The sequence below is a fragment of the Paroedura picta genome, chromosome 6 (genome assembly GCF_049243985.1).
Source record: "Paroedura picta isolate Pp20150507F chromosome 6, Ppicta_v3.0, whole genome shotgun sequence".
Taxonomy (NCBI): domain Eukaryota; kingdom Metazoa; phylum Chordata; class Lepidosauria; order Squamata; family Gekkonidae; genus Paroedura; species Paroedura picta.
The window spans coordinates 36,331,895-36,346,328 of record NC_135374.1 but is presented as its reverse complement, the minus strand read 5'-3'; the positions used below and the strand labels follow the sequence as shown (position 1 = coordinate 36,346,328).

The window sequence follows — 14,434 nt, the reverse complement described above, 5'->3', positions numbered from 1 at the left end:
ACAGACACCCTGTGGGGTGGGTGAGGCTGAGAGAGCCCTGATATCACTGCCCGGTCAGAACAGTTTTATCAGTGCCGTGGCGAGCCCAAGGTCACCCAGCTGGCTGCACGTGGGGGAGTGCAGAATCGAACCCGGCATGCCAGATTAGAAGTCCGCACTCCTAACCACTACACCAAACTGGCTCTCAACAAATGGCTAAACAAATGGCTAAGGTCTAGACAAATGATCAACAAGATCACTTAGTAAATAAAACAAAGCTTGAGACCAATAATACCCTTAACACCAACTTTCATGCACTTGCACATTTCTTCCTATTCAATGATATGGAGATTGCCAGTCCACACATATTATGGGTAGAGGGTGAGCAGTAAATTAGCATAATGGAGATATTTAAGAGATTCAAGGGCTGCCCCCCCTCCAAGAATAACAAACTTAGTTTATATGGTTACCATTTGTTTTGGTTTAATTCTGGGGGAACACATAATGAAGGAAATAAATATGTTACAATTGGAGATGTATCCTTAAATGTGGAGAGTAATTAACTGAGATGCTGCCATTATGTTCAACAGTGGAAAAGATGCCTAAGGAGGTGGTGAGCTCCCCCTCACTGGCATTCTTCAAAGGTTGGATACACACTTTTCTTGGATGCTTTAGGAAGCTTTGGGCTGATCCTGCGTTGAGCAGGGGGTTGGACTAGATGTCCTGTATGGTCCCTTCCAACTCTATGATTCTACGATTCTGTGCTCCATTCAGCTCCTCTCAAGCATGAAGTGGAACATTTTGCTGTGTAGAGTTATCTTCCGTCCCCTGACCAGAGATTTCATTTACTGTCTGTTTTATATTCCTAAGGCAATCATAAGTATTTAAAAAACAAAACAAAAAAAAACAAAGTACAGTCCACAGCATGTTACTGTCCCCTTAATCAATGTAAATCTTTACCCTGTAGAACAGAAATCATCAAATTACAAACAGGAGCATCCCACCCAATATGAAAAGTCATTAATATAGAACGTACATTCACTGCTAGAGGTTGTCAAAAGGCAAATTATACAGACCACAAAATCACCAAATGTGAAGAAATGTAGTATAATTCTAATTTCAGATAAAATGCAGTGTTGCAATCAACTGAACCAGCAGTACTTTCAGGTAACACATTTCATTCCCTGTGGATGTTAACTATTAAGTTAGCTGTCATTTGTTTGATAATTTGTCTAAAAACCACTATGCTGTTATTAGACAAACTATCAATTGTTGTTCATTTTGTTTAGTGCTTGACAGAACACACAATTGAGCAACATTGCATGAGGATTAGTTTCTTAATGGGACATCACCTTGGCAGTCTCATGTAAGCTGTTTCAAGTTCTATGGTGGGGGAAAAAACAGGGGATCTAATGTAATAAAATATATGCTAAAAATCAAAATGATAAAACTTGTAAAAATTTGAATAACTCTTTTTTTATAGACATCAAACTTAAGCATTTCATTATGGCACAATTTTAACATTACATATTTAATTTAGGGAACGGATTTCAGTTCAGTAACATGAAAGAAAAGGTGACCGTTAAAATCAAATAAATGTAGCAGAGTTTGAGACATTTTAAAATTACAACGGATGGATGTTTCTGTGGTGCTGCATGGCCGATCTGAACAGGAGCCGGAAAGGCATTAGAATGCTAGGCTACCACTTGGTTAAAGCCTACAGCAGATGGAAGTCTTCAAACAAACAACAGAGCAATGAATTTAAAATTACTCCCTTGGGGCAAGCCTGTTTCGAAATTAAGTTGACACATTTTTATAATGCGATGCGATAAATTAAAAGGGAGTTGCTCTTAAGGAACCTGTGCTTTATGGCCTGGATGTAACCAAACTGCTCTTAACAGCATATTTTGTTCAGCACAAGGGGGAAAAAACCTTTGCCCTCAAGATACAGATGTCATCTAAGACAGAACATGATCCAACCATTGTTAATTGCTTCATGTTTGTGTATGACAATGAAAGGTGAAGACAAAGGGAGAGGTTCATTCCAGTCGAAGCATCCCTTCCACCAGTGTTTGTACATGCATGAGTGTACTAATATAGGCAAGTAGAGAGGTGCAAAGAGACTTATTTTCCCTGCCACATCACTTTCATCATTTATGTGTGCTTTGTGTAATACATATAAATTTAAATATACATGTGCACATGCACACAGGTATGTGCACTTACCATGGAATGCTTGCCTGTATGATTGCATATTTGGGCACATGGGCCACAGTGGACAGAGAAGGGCAGGCACACCCCCATTCCTTCACATGTTCTTCCACAAAACTACCTTCCTCTTCCATGTTAAATATATTAACTATTTGGTATCTGATATTATGTTGGTCTGTGCAAACTAATTTAAAAACAGGATGCCCCAGTTCTAGGGTTAGGGAAAGCCTATCATGTGCTATATCATCATTGTTACTCCAGTTCAAGGGAGAAGACCCTGCACAGCACAAGAGACTTGGGAGGGGGACAGTGTATGCTCGAAAGCTGGTGATTTTGTGCTACCTCTTCAAGGCTGCTTAACATTTGAATGTTCACACTGGAATGCTAAATGACATCAGCCTGGGGGTGGGGTGCAAAGAACAGTGGAGATTGGAAATTTGGAAATCCCACCCCATCCCCAAATATTTGGAAATCCCACCCCATCCCCAAATATCTCCTCTTGCAAGATTTTACAGACTCATAAAGGCTTGTACTCACAACTTGATCTTAAGGCCCTGGCCCTGCTGCATACCCTGAATTTCAACCACCCACTCCTTGTGTGATTGTTTCCTGGGGACTCTTTTCTGGATCTCTTTGATTTTTACCTGTATTTGCTTCACATCCCTGCTTAGCCATGGTTGGTACCTTTCCCAGAAACCCAATGCTCCTTGTTTATGTAGGTCTTAAGAGGTATGAGCTGCATAGGTTGCTCAAGGCTGCCAGCTTCCCCAGATGGCTTTCCCGCGCAGAATCATAGAAATAGAGGCAATACATTCTGCTTTCCCTATTACCTTCTTTCTTTCCTCACTGAGCATCTCCTGTGAGCATTTTTATATTTGGTGCTATGCTTGATATTCCGACTGCACCACCCAGTATTTACCTGCTCCGACTGGTTCCCTCATTTAAACACATAATAACTTAAACGCCTAAAACATTTACAAAGTTAAAATTACACCAAATCTGCATCAGCTAAAATTTTTTATTTCTGTATATCCCCACAAGGAGTGGGTTGTTCTTAGATAACAAGTCATAGATAACAGGAAAAAAAATTCTCTTCAGTATTTGGATATCCTGTACAACTCTCAATATGGTTTGAAAATTAGGCTTACTCACAGGATATACATGTACCACAAATGTATAATTCACATCTTATATTTGCTTCATTTATATCACACCTTTCTGAGGCAGTTCTGAGGCAGATGCTCTAATTACCGGTTGCCTTCCGGATCAGGTTCAAGGTTTTGGTTTTTACCTTCAAGGCCATCCGTGGTTTAGGCCCAGCATATATGAGGGACTGCCTCTCGCCCTATATCCCCCGCAGGGCTTTACGCTCTGCGGGGGCTAACCTTTTGGTCGTTCCCGGCCCCAAGGAAGCCCGCCTGGCCTCGACCAGGGCCCCAACCTGGTGGAATGAGCTCCCAGAAGAGCTGAGGGCCCTGCGGGAATTACCAGCATTCCGCAGGGCCTGTAAGACGGAGCTCTTCCGCCAGGCTTACAGTTGAGGCTGGGTGGTAAGAAGATCAGCCCCCCCTCACAAACTGGCGGTAGAGAGTGTCACCCCCCCTCCCGTAGTTGAGGATGCGGAGACTAAATGAGTAAGACTAAGCCATCATTGTTGCCACTGTGACCAATTGGTTACCAACTATTGTAAATTTATTGGAACTTATTGTTATTTTATGGTTTTTAGGGGATGCGGTTATGTAAGCCGCCTCGAGCCTTCGGCGGGAGGCGGGGTATAAATACAATAATAATAAATAATAATAATAATTTCTTCCCATTGGGGATCCAAAGTGGCTTACATCATTCTTCTTTTTAAGAGCCCTCAGGGTATGTGACTGACCAAGCTGGCCTATCAAGTTTCCATGGCAGAGTGGGGATTTGACCCTGAGACTCCTGGATGCTAGTGTGACACACATACTCTTGATAACCTCATGAAGCTGCAACAAACATTTTAGGTAAAACTAAATTCAGGGCCGATAATACCCTAAAGGCCAACAAGATTTTCAGTGTATGAGCTTTCTAGAGCTAAATCTCCCTTCATCAGAAATTCTTTTAGGCACATTTTTTTGGTGTCCAGATTTACTTTTTTTTAAAGATTCATGTTGTAGTGTGGCAGAACAAAGAGGAGGGGATGAATTTCTATGATGTCCTGTCTCTGAGTGGCCTAATAGCTAGAACCCACTGGTATACTAGATATACTTGGATTATAGCACACAACACAGTGAAAAATACATCCTAAAGAATAACACAGGAATATTCCCTAAATCAAACACTTTATGCAGTCCAAAACAGTTTTGAGTCATCCAAGACAGAACAAGTTGTCCCCTCCGCCCCCGGAAACAAGCTGAAGGTTGGAAATAGTTACCTCTAAGCAGTAAATGAGAGTTTCATCAAAGCACTGAAAACCTTTTTTTCACCCTAGGGTGTGCACACAGGAAATGAACACATTTTGGCATGAACACCGACAGTGTTCATATTTAGATGCTCTTCTCTGTATTGCCATCCATGTACGAAACTTATGTTTAAAGCAAAGTTTCATTTCTGTGAAGCACTGAAGGGACGATGTTCTTTCTAAAGGCCATTTTCACTTGCTGCTTGTTTACGTTGTCAGGTAGGAATCCTGTCACAATGAAATGTGGGAATCAAGTGTTTCCATTGATGCACTCAAGAGAAATAGTAACAAAATGTACAGATTCAAACTCACAATCATTAACATGCTTCAAGGCTTTACTTTTGTTACCCACAGGTTTGATAGTTCTGAGCCTTATGTGAATGGTTTGCAAAGACAGTTTTCACTGCTCCCTAGATGTTCCTGTATACTGGCACCTGAATGTTCTCCAGAACATTGTGACATGTGGCATTAGGGGAAAACGGCGCAGGAAGGACAGCCTGAAATCCTCCCCTCCCCAGATAAAGTTCTGGCAAGTCAGTCAGAATCATGCTAGTACAAGTGTGTGTGTGTGGGGAGGGGATTGATTTTTCTTCTGCAGACCTTTCTCCCAACCATGTGGCAGAGTCATGTAACCTTAACGCAATTATTCTCAACCAGGGTTACTAGTAACTCCAGTTGGGGGGGGGGGGGATTTAAAAAATATTTAATGTTTTAACTAACATGGGGAGGAGTCAGGAGGACAGAATGGCTTTCTGAACATCTGTCTCGTCTGTGGTGGCCTTATTGAATTCATACACAAAGGAAAAGGAATGGGAAGGAAGAGCTGAATCTACTGTACCCCACATTACCAATTGAATCATCCTGTTTTCCTCAGAATTTCTCTCGGAGCCCTGCCAGAAAATAGCTGGAGGAAGGCTGTTGTAAGCAAAGGGATTCAGATATTCAAGGCAGGAGAAGACTGTGTCCAATGCCACAAAGGCTACCCTCTAAAACAGTCATTTTCTTCAGAGAAATCTCTGTAGTCTGGAGATGAGCTGTAATTCCAGGAGATCTCCAGGTCCCACTTGGAGGCTGGCATCTTCAGCCAGGAACTATTATACCAGGTTCTAGTGCAAAGACTATGCACAGTCTGCACAAGGATTCCTTTCTTCCCAGGTTTCCCCTTTCTCTGGTAGCCATTTCCAGACTTAGGAAAATATACTTTCAGGTCTTGTTAGGATTGCCAACCTCCTGATGGTACATAGAGATCTCCAAATCACACAAGAATTTCCCCTGAGAATTGCTGCTTTGCATGATGGGCTTTATGACAGCTGAGATTAATGCTTCCTTGTTTACTTCAGTCAAGGTATTTCACACACAAAAATGAAACTAACTTCTTATTTAACAAGCATTTTATTTTATTAGTGATATCATACACACTGTAAACATTTTACTTCCTGGTGAATGGCAGGGAGACGTGGCCAGCTGACATCACGTCTAGGGTTACTTGAAGTCTGAAGAATATTTCAGGGGTTACACCATGGTCAATAGGTTGAAAAAGATGGCCTTATTGGAAGAACTCCACAGACTTTGCAGAAGCTTAGGATAGAATTCTGTAGTATTGTCGTTATGCTGTTGTATTAAATACCATGGGACTAAGTAACACACAATAGAATCAACATTGTTAGGAAACTAACATATCACCATGTAAACTGAAACTGGCATACGATTATTACAATATAGGACATTTATCTCTCTTCATGACACCAGGAACATTGTATACCTGAAGATTGTGTAGTCACTTCAACACTAACTGTACAGTTGGTCCAAAACACAAGATGATCAGAAAAGTGAAAACAGTGTATTTATATACTAACGTAATAGGCAGAAGATATAAAATATACACATATATAAAACTGGCCTAGAGCCTCTTGTGGCGCAGAGTGGTAAGCGGCAGAAATGCTGTCTGAAGCTGTCTGTCCATGAGGCTGGGAGTTCAATCCCAGCAGCCGGCTGAAGGCTGACTCAACCTTCCATTCCCCTGAGGTCGGTAAAATGAGTACCCAGCTTGCTGGGGGGTAAAACGGTAACGACTGGGGAAGGCACTGGCAAACCACCCCGTATTGAGTCTGCCATGAAAACGCTGGAGGGCATCACCCCAAGGGTCAGACATGACTCAGTGCTTGCACAGGAGATACCTTTACCTTTAAAACTGGCCTAAACTGAATGAGACTACTGGCCCTGTGGAGCTGCATTCGACTACAGCTAATGTCACTCTAAGTGACATTCTTCCAAGTGAAATTCTTCCAAGTGAATTAACCCATTTAATGGAGATACCAACGGCTGAATCAGGAATCCTCTCTATACCAACTTGCATATTTCTCCATATACATCCCCTAAAGGAGCTCTTTGTTCTGCAAATACCAACACATTGGTTGTCCCAGCCCCAGAGTAGCTCTGCCCTCCACCAGAGCCCTTTTTCGGCCCTACCTCCAGCCTGGTGGAATGAGCTGCCGACAGAGATCTGGGCCTTTATGGAGCTCCTAAAGTTGCCAAGTGCCAAGACGGCACTCTTCCACCAGGCATTAGGTTGAGTACATGGCTGCACTCTTGCCATCTGAAAGGCAACCCCCCTCCCCCCGCCCAGGCTTCTGCCCATTCCCCTGCCATCAAAGCCAGGCCAATTATTTGATATCTTGAATAGCTTTAACACTAGGCCTAGGGAGATAGTTTAAAATAAATGAGGTCACTGAGCAGTCCTTCCAAATTTAGCTTGTAACCAAGACCTAACACTTATTATGCAATTATGAGTTTAATCCCATCTGCAAGGCATTTGCAGCACTACCCCTTATCCTCACTAATGTCTTAAATTTTATAGTAACCATATCAGGAAATGCTGATTGTCTAATTTATGTTATTTGTTATGTTATAAAGTGGTATTTTGGTTCACACCCTTCTCAGATTAGATGACATTCACATATGACATTGCAGCCATAGCATTTGTTCCATAGATAGACAATAAAAAGAGTGTCAGTCAAACTTTATTACAGTCATTCAGGCCAAGTTATATATAAACAGAAACATAAGAGAACAAAACAGTATGGTCATTAAACATAATACGATTAAATCTTAAAGACTATATTACTCTGAAGCATCGACTTTTTGTGGTGACAAGGCAAAGCTTAACGAACTGAATTGTCACTGGGGGAGGGGAGGGGCCTCTTTGCTTAGTAGCCCCTTTGCTCCATCTGCGTCCTGATGTTCTTAAAACCTTTTTAGTGGTTCAATCAAATTACCACGGAAACCAATAAAAGGGTGTTCTAAGTACAAGTACTGAAGAATTTGAGCTCAATTGTAACGACTTAATTCTGAAACATTCATGCGTAGGATCAGATGGGATTCATATACTATGGATCTGTCCTGTTCTCTGAACAGAAGTCTACAAACCTAAAACATGCAGCGATTGAACTTCTAGTTAAAGCTGTACTTCGACATAAACTGATTGGTATTTTTTTTTTGGGGGGGGGGAGAAGAATCCCACTGAATTCAGAGGGCCTTAGATAGGCGCAAGAGTTTCCTGGTCACTCTGCTAAATAATCTTGCAAGGAATTAACTCCCTCTGAGGTTGCTCCCGAGCAAACCCTCCCAGAACGGCGTTGCCGAACGTAAGGCCTTGTACGGCGCAGCGCCTGTTCTTCTTATTCCTTCCCACTCCGTCTTCATTCTCCTGTCCAGCCCGGCTCCACACGGCCGCCGCCTGCCCGCATCGTCCCCCTTTACCTCGCTCTGACCGACTCATGAATCACAGTCCGGGGAGGAGAAAAGCGCTCAGCCGGAAGTCCTGCTCTTATTGGCCCGTATCCTTATCAGTCAGAAACTGGAGGACCAACAAACTCCCCCCTCCCCTCCTCGAATGCGAAAGTTCGGGGCGGGCGGGGGAACGGCCCTGGAGCCCCAGTTTGCCCTTTCGCCGCGATAGCTGCCGCTGGTCTGCTCCGGCCCGCGTCACGTGTCCTCGCAACAGCCTTGCCCCGTCCCTCGTGCGCCGACGTTTGAGATTGAACCTAGTACCGTTAGAGGGGGCGGGGAGGACCGCGAGCTTTGTTCTGCGGGGCGCGCAGCCGCCGTGCCGAGCATCCGAGTCTCGTCGGGCGGCTCAGGGCAGCGGGGAGAGCGAGCGCGGAGGGGGCAGGGCTTGGCTGCGGCGGCCTGGGCCCCGCCCTCAGGGCCACCCCTACCCGCCCCTCGCCTTCGCGCAGCGGAGCGGGCGCGGGGAAGCCGGAGCGGCGAGAGGGGCCCCGGCGGCGGATTGGCTCCCCATGTTTCCTTGTGCGGCACCAGCGGCGGCAACGACACAGGGGAGCGGCGTCCCGTCGGGGCTGGCTTGGCCGTCCTGGGCCCTGGGGCTGGCGGGGGGGAAGGGAGCGCGCCGGGCGGGTGGCGGAGGCTGCCGATGCGGGGGACGGAGAGCGCCTCGGGAGCAACCGGAACCAGGAAAACTGCTGGGATTTAACGCGGGCGCTGCCGAGGAATGTGGCGTCCCTGAAGGAGGAAGGGCGAGCAGAGCGAGAGGGGAGATTCGGCTGGGCTGCTCGCGAGGGGAGACCAGCCGCCGGCTCTTCCGAAACTGGTCGGAGAAAGAAGGAAGACCTGCTGCCTAAAGGCGCCGGGGAGACTTGGATCTACCTACAACTTTTTTTTTCTTTTTTCTTTTTTTTTGCGCCTGCATTTTGGATCTCGTTGCCTTCACATATTAGTTTACACACGCGTTACAAATACCCGCAACAAGTCTCGCACACAGTGGCTAATTTGTACGTATTTTAAATGTGTCTATCCAATATGCAACTGGCATAACATGTTAATTCTCTGTGTGTATTTTCCAGGTGGGGAATTTGTTTAGTAAACTGCTAGCTTGTACCTCATTTTTTTTATTTTGTGGGGAGATATTTGCCCCTTGTGAACGTGTGTGGGCCACGTTTTATGTGTAAGTGCTTAAATATGGGAGTGCCTGAAAACTAGGATAGGGAGTGTAATGACCATCACTATGCATAATGACTACTGGTGGCTTTAATTTTTTTTGAGGAAGTTAAGGGGATGGATGGATGAAAAAAAGACTATATCTTTCCACAGCTGTGTTAAATTACTGTGTTCAGGGATGTTGATTCAAGATTACTTGCTTCTGACTAAAGTTTACCATGATTGTTTTTTTGTGGTTTATCCTCAAGAGTTAATATGGTTTTCCACTGTGTTGGGAGTCTTGCCTTTTTTGGTTAGTAGGTTAAGTCTGTACTTCTTTGTACTGTATCTTGGTGTGTGTATGTTTGAATGCTAGTACAGCCCTATTTTGTAATGTTACACATTACTCTTTCTCTTATTAATCTTATGAAATTAAGATCCCAGATGGCCAATTCCCTCAACGGCCGGAACCCAGGTGGCCGAGGAGGAAATCCCCGCAAAGGACGTATTCTGGGTTTCATTGATGCTATTCAGGATGCAGTTGGCCCTCCCAAGCAAGCAGCTGCTGATCGCAGGACTGTAGAAAAAACCTGGAAGCTAATGGATAAAGTGGTGAGTGTGTAGTCCCTATGCGGAAAAAGTTTAAAAGTGTTTATAACTGGACAAAGAAATCTGTGTTGCAGTTGGAATGTTGTGCCTTACTTTGGAAAGAACACATGCTTTCAGGTTCATTTCAGATCTACATATCTATTATTTACCCTTGGGCTGTTTTCTTTGTAGTGCTGAAGAAAAATACACTTTTGTCTTACATGTTGTACTTATTAGCTAACAAAGTTCTTCAAATAATGTATCTGTGGCGTCAACAACCAGCTTAATTTCTGTGTACCTAGTATTCATTTGGTTCCACACTGGGTAACATCATAGTTCTTTTTCTCTCTTTTTACACAAGAAACTTCAGTGAAGGTTATCAAGCTGTGAAGTGCTCTTACATTAATCATATGCCTGTGGTTCAGTCTGCAAGTTGTGGAATGGAAAAATGCCTGATTCTTTTAAATGAATTAACAAAAGTTATGTCCCATGCTTTCATTCTTAAAATACATTTTGTAACTTCTTGGTAAGCAGTTCTTGAAATGTTACATATCCTGCAGTTAAAAGATGCCATGTAGTGTTTCAGAAGATCTTTCAGGATAACTTTATCAAAATCCCAGGGTAATCTTATACTAGTTTACCTATTTTCCCACTGCAGAAAACTGTTGTTCATTGTTAGGAGAGTATGAGAGCATTGCAGGGTTTTTTTCAACTAGACAATGTTCATATAGTCATTGCTTAATAACTCTTTTACAAATCTTTATTTATTTTTCAATATATATATATATCGCCACTCCCCAGTTGGTCTTGTGGCGGTTCACATAGTAAAACATTAAAATACAAAAAAACCCCAATAAAATTTCCCCAAATTACAACAACAACCGCAAGGTAGCAGTGGTAACATCCACTCTAACCAATCCTATACCACCCTGTTCAGCCAGAACCAATAATTTTTACTTTCATTACATTTTTAAGCATCTTGTAAATATTCATAAAATGATAAGTACTTTTCACCTAAACAGTGAAGGATGTGTTTTAATCTGAGACATCATGTGACAAATCCTAGGTACCAGGTCACCACAGTGCTATTTCCAGTGTAACACTTAGTATTTTCAGCCAAGTTTTTATCATCACCTTGGTGTGCCATGTTTGTAGCACTTCAGCGGTGGAGGATCCAATATTCAGTTAAAAATTGAGTGTTCTGAAACAAAAATAGAATTATGGAAGAAACTGGAAGCCTTAACTTCAGAAATGGAGCCTAAAGTATTGTCAGTTATGAAAGTTCTCCATTTCATGCCTTGCATGGTAGTTGGCGAGCATCTCTTTAATTGAGGCCCTAAGTGTTTTTGCAGCACTTTAGTGGATTTGGACAAACAGTTATTAATGGCATTGTTGGTGTTATCACAGCAACACAGTCTAACCCCTGAACTTATATCTATTTATCCATAAATATGATTAATTCTGTTATTGATGATACCATGTTTTTCTTATAGTTGTAGGACAGATAGGGTAAAAACATAAAATGTGTAAACTGAGATCTGAAAAAATAGAACTTTTTAATTTTGACGATTACTGTGAGATCACCAGGGAATGGTAGAGGACAGGAAGGCCTGGAGGATCATTGTCCATGGGGTCGCAATGGGTCGGACATGACTTCGCAGCAACAACAACAACAAATGAGATCACCTAGGAGGGCCTTTGGTGTTATAATAAATAAAAATAAACTTTAATGAGATACATGGTGGATTTACTTGAAGCCAAAGATTAGATCCCAATGCTTGTGATCATGTATCTAGTGAATCTACAGTAGCATCAAGACCATGAGATAGCGTTATTCCATGTTTATAATTTTTATAATTGTTGCTTTCAAAAAGGCAGATATTTTCCCTATAACTCATTTTTAATCAAATTTTAAAATTTGCTTAAAATTGCCATCCTTATTAGGGTCTTCTGTTGAGTTTAAAGACATAATATTAGCCCTTTAATTCTTTCTAGTAAATTCAGGTTTCATGTTTAAACTGGGCTAATAAATTGTATTGATTTAAATTATTAAAATTTGTATTAAAATAATTTAAAGACCCAGGTTTTTTAAATTCTCATTTTATTTAGTTAGCTTTTATTAACCGCCACTCCCAGATGTTGTCGTCTGAACCTGAAAATACATTTACAAACAATACAGATACTGGCAGCAAAGACCCATTTACATCCTCACCACCACCACTCCATGCCTGGCATCCAGCTGCATTTTAAGTCTCTCCTATAAAAAGTGATAATTTTTAACTTTATCCATTGTAAATTTTTCTTTGTTCTGCTCCATAATGTAGTACTTTCTCTCTACAGGTTTATTGTTTCAGTCTTGGTAACAAATCAGGGTTGCCAGGTTCCTCCTGGCAGCCGGTGGGGGATGGGGAGTGGTCTTAACTTGGATCAGGCAATTTCAGTGATGTGCCCATGTGACTTCCAGTGTGACCCAGAAGTGACGTAGGCATGTCACAGTGATGCATAGAATTTTGGACAAAAACCTGAGCATCACACCGATGTACCTTTGTTACCTTTAGGTTGCATTGATGTCACATAGGCTTGTTAATAAAACATTGGGCATTATTCCCCCCCTTTTTTTTGCAGCAGGTTTCCTATCCAGCGAAGGTAAATGGCAGCAGAGAGTTAGGGCCTAGGAGCAAGGGACACCTTCCTCAACCAGGGGATTCTGGCATCCCTATAACAAATCAATTCTAATTATGCTTAGTTGATTTCAACAAAATTATTTCCAAGTAAGTTTTGCTAGGATTGCATCCATTATATTCAAAGCTGTAGATTATGTCTGCCAATCTGTGAATATTTAATTCTGGAAATTGTACCCATGAACAACAACTGAGAAAGCCCTTTCTACAAAATCTGCATAGCTGTTGTCTCCCCCCCCCCCCCCGTGCAAGAAATACCTGTACCTTTAGCTCAGTGGACATTGTGGAAGTCTCAAGGAAACCAAATCATTGCTTTCTTTAAGGCAGGGCTTTTTTCAGGGCTGTTTTGACTTTTGAGGGTGGATTCAACTAGGCCACGCACGGCAGAAACTGTGGGCCATCCACGATCTGGGCCCCACATATCTGCGGGGCCATCTATCTCCTTATGCCTCATGCAGGGCTTTTTACTCAGCAGGTGCGAATCTGTTGTAGATCCCTGGCCTGAAAGCGGTTCACCTGGCCTCGACCAGGTCCAGGGCCTTTTCAGTCCTAACCCCAACCTGGTGGAATGAGCTCCTGGGAGAGTTGAGGGTCCCGTTGGAGCTGTTACATGTCCACAGGGCCTGTAAAATGGAGTTCTTCCACCAAGTCTATGGTTAAGGTCCATGCATTTAAGATCTAGTGCCCCTCGCCATCAGGAATACAGTCTGAGAGCAAGGTTGAGCGGGTAATTTTATGTCGTCAAAGGGGATGGCTATTATAATTCTATGGTTTGGGGGGGGGGGTTTATATTGTTTCCAACCACGGCCACTTGGAGTGGTAGGATATAAATTTAATAATAATAATAATAACTTCCTTCCATGTGACATGCATGATTGATTGCTACTGTTCAGTAGCAGCCACCCCACAAATATCAGTTGTAGTGTAGTGGTTAGAGTTTCAGACTAGTATCTGGAAGCCCCAAGCTTGAGTCATTGCTCTGCTGTGGAAGTTCATTCAGTGACCTTGGGCCAGTCACTTATTGTCAGCCTTAATTTACTTCACCTGGCGGTTGTGGAGATAAAGTGGAGGAGAGGAAAATGATGTAAGTTTCTTTCAGATCTTCATTGGCAGAAACAGAGGTATAAAGGAATATTAAGTGAATAATAAATAATAGCAGAAGATGTGGGGCCAAGAAACAGAATGTTGTTTTATTGGTACGTGGGGACGGAGGGAGAAGCTGGGGAAAAGGATATGAGGGCTGCTAAGAGGAGGAAAAGAAGAAATATTGGTGAAAGGATGCAGGGGACATCACCGTTGCCTTGCAGGTTCCCCACAGTGTAACTGGGCTTGGCCTGCCAGATCTGCGCAACTGGAACTGACCTGGTGGTTGGCACTGTATCATGGGCAGACTTTTCTCAGGGAAAGGCTGCCAGAGGGAGGGAAAAAAGGAGAGAATGGGGTAGGTAAAAGGAGAGAGGATCTTGTGGTTTTCAAGAAAAGGAAAGAAAAAACAATGGAGATAAGAAAATGAGAAGTCTCCTGCAAATTCCTTGAGGGCCCTTTGTAAAATCAATTGTAATGATGCCCTGAGGTAGCAGTTTTTGTCCTTTTCCAATGTCTGATTTAT

At 42.8% G+C, this 14,434-nt stretch overlaps 2 protein-coding genes across 12 annotated transcripts in view; one reads left to right on the top strand and one right to left on the bottom strand.

The window, feature by feature from the left end:
- LOC143839726 (uncharacterized) overlaps positions 1–8,871 on the bottom strand; it is a 32,640-nt gene extending 23,769 nt beyond the window's left edge. For all 7 annotated transcript variants that reach the window (XR_013231832.1, XR_013231833.1, XR_013231834.1 and 4 more), the window contains exons 1-2: positions 8,381–8,871; positions 4,595–4,849 (exon numbers count right to left, since the gene is read on the bottom strand). The gene's annotated coding sequence lies outside the window, so the exon portion shown is untranslated. The remainder of the gene's footprint in view (positions 1–4,594; positions 4,850–8,380) is intronic.
- CBLB (Cbl proto-oncogene B) overlaps positions 8,716–14,434 on the top strand; it is a 78,792-nt gene continuing 73,073 nt past the window's right edge. For 3 of the 5 annotated variants that reach the window (XM_077342134.1, XM_077342133.1, XM_077342131.1), the window contains exons 1-2: positions 8,717–9,411; positions 9,994–10,168. In XM_077342134.1, the coding sequence (XP_077198249.1) occupies positions 10,001–10,168 (168 nt within the window). In that variant the 5' untranslated portion in view covers positions 8,717–9,411; positions 9,994–10,000. Of the gene's footprint in view, positions 9,412–9,993; positions 10,169–12,776; positions 12,916–14,434 lie in introns of those variants that run through there. The other 2 variants (XM_077342132.1, XM_077342135.1) reach the window with 2 other exon arrangements.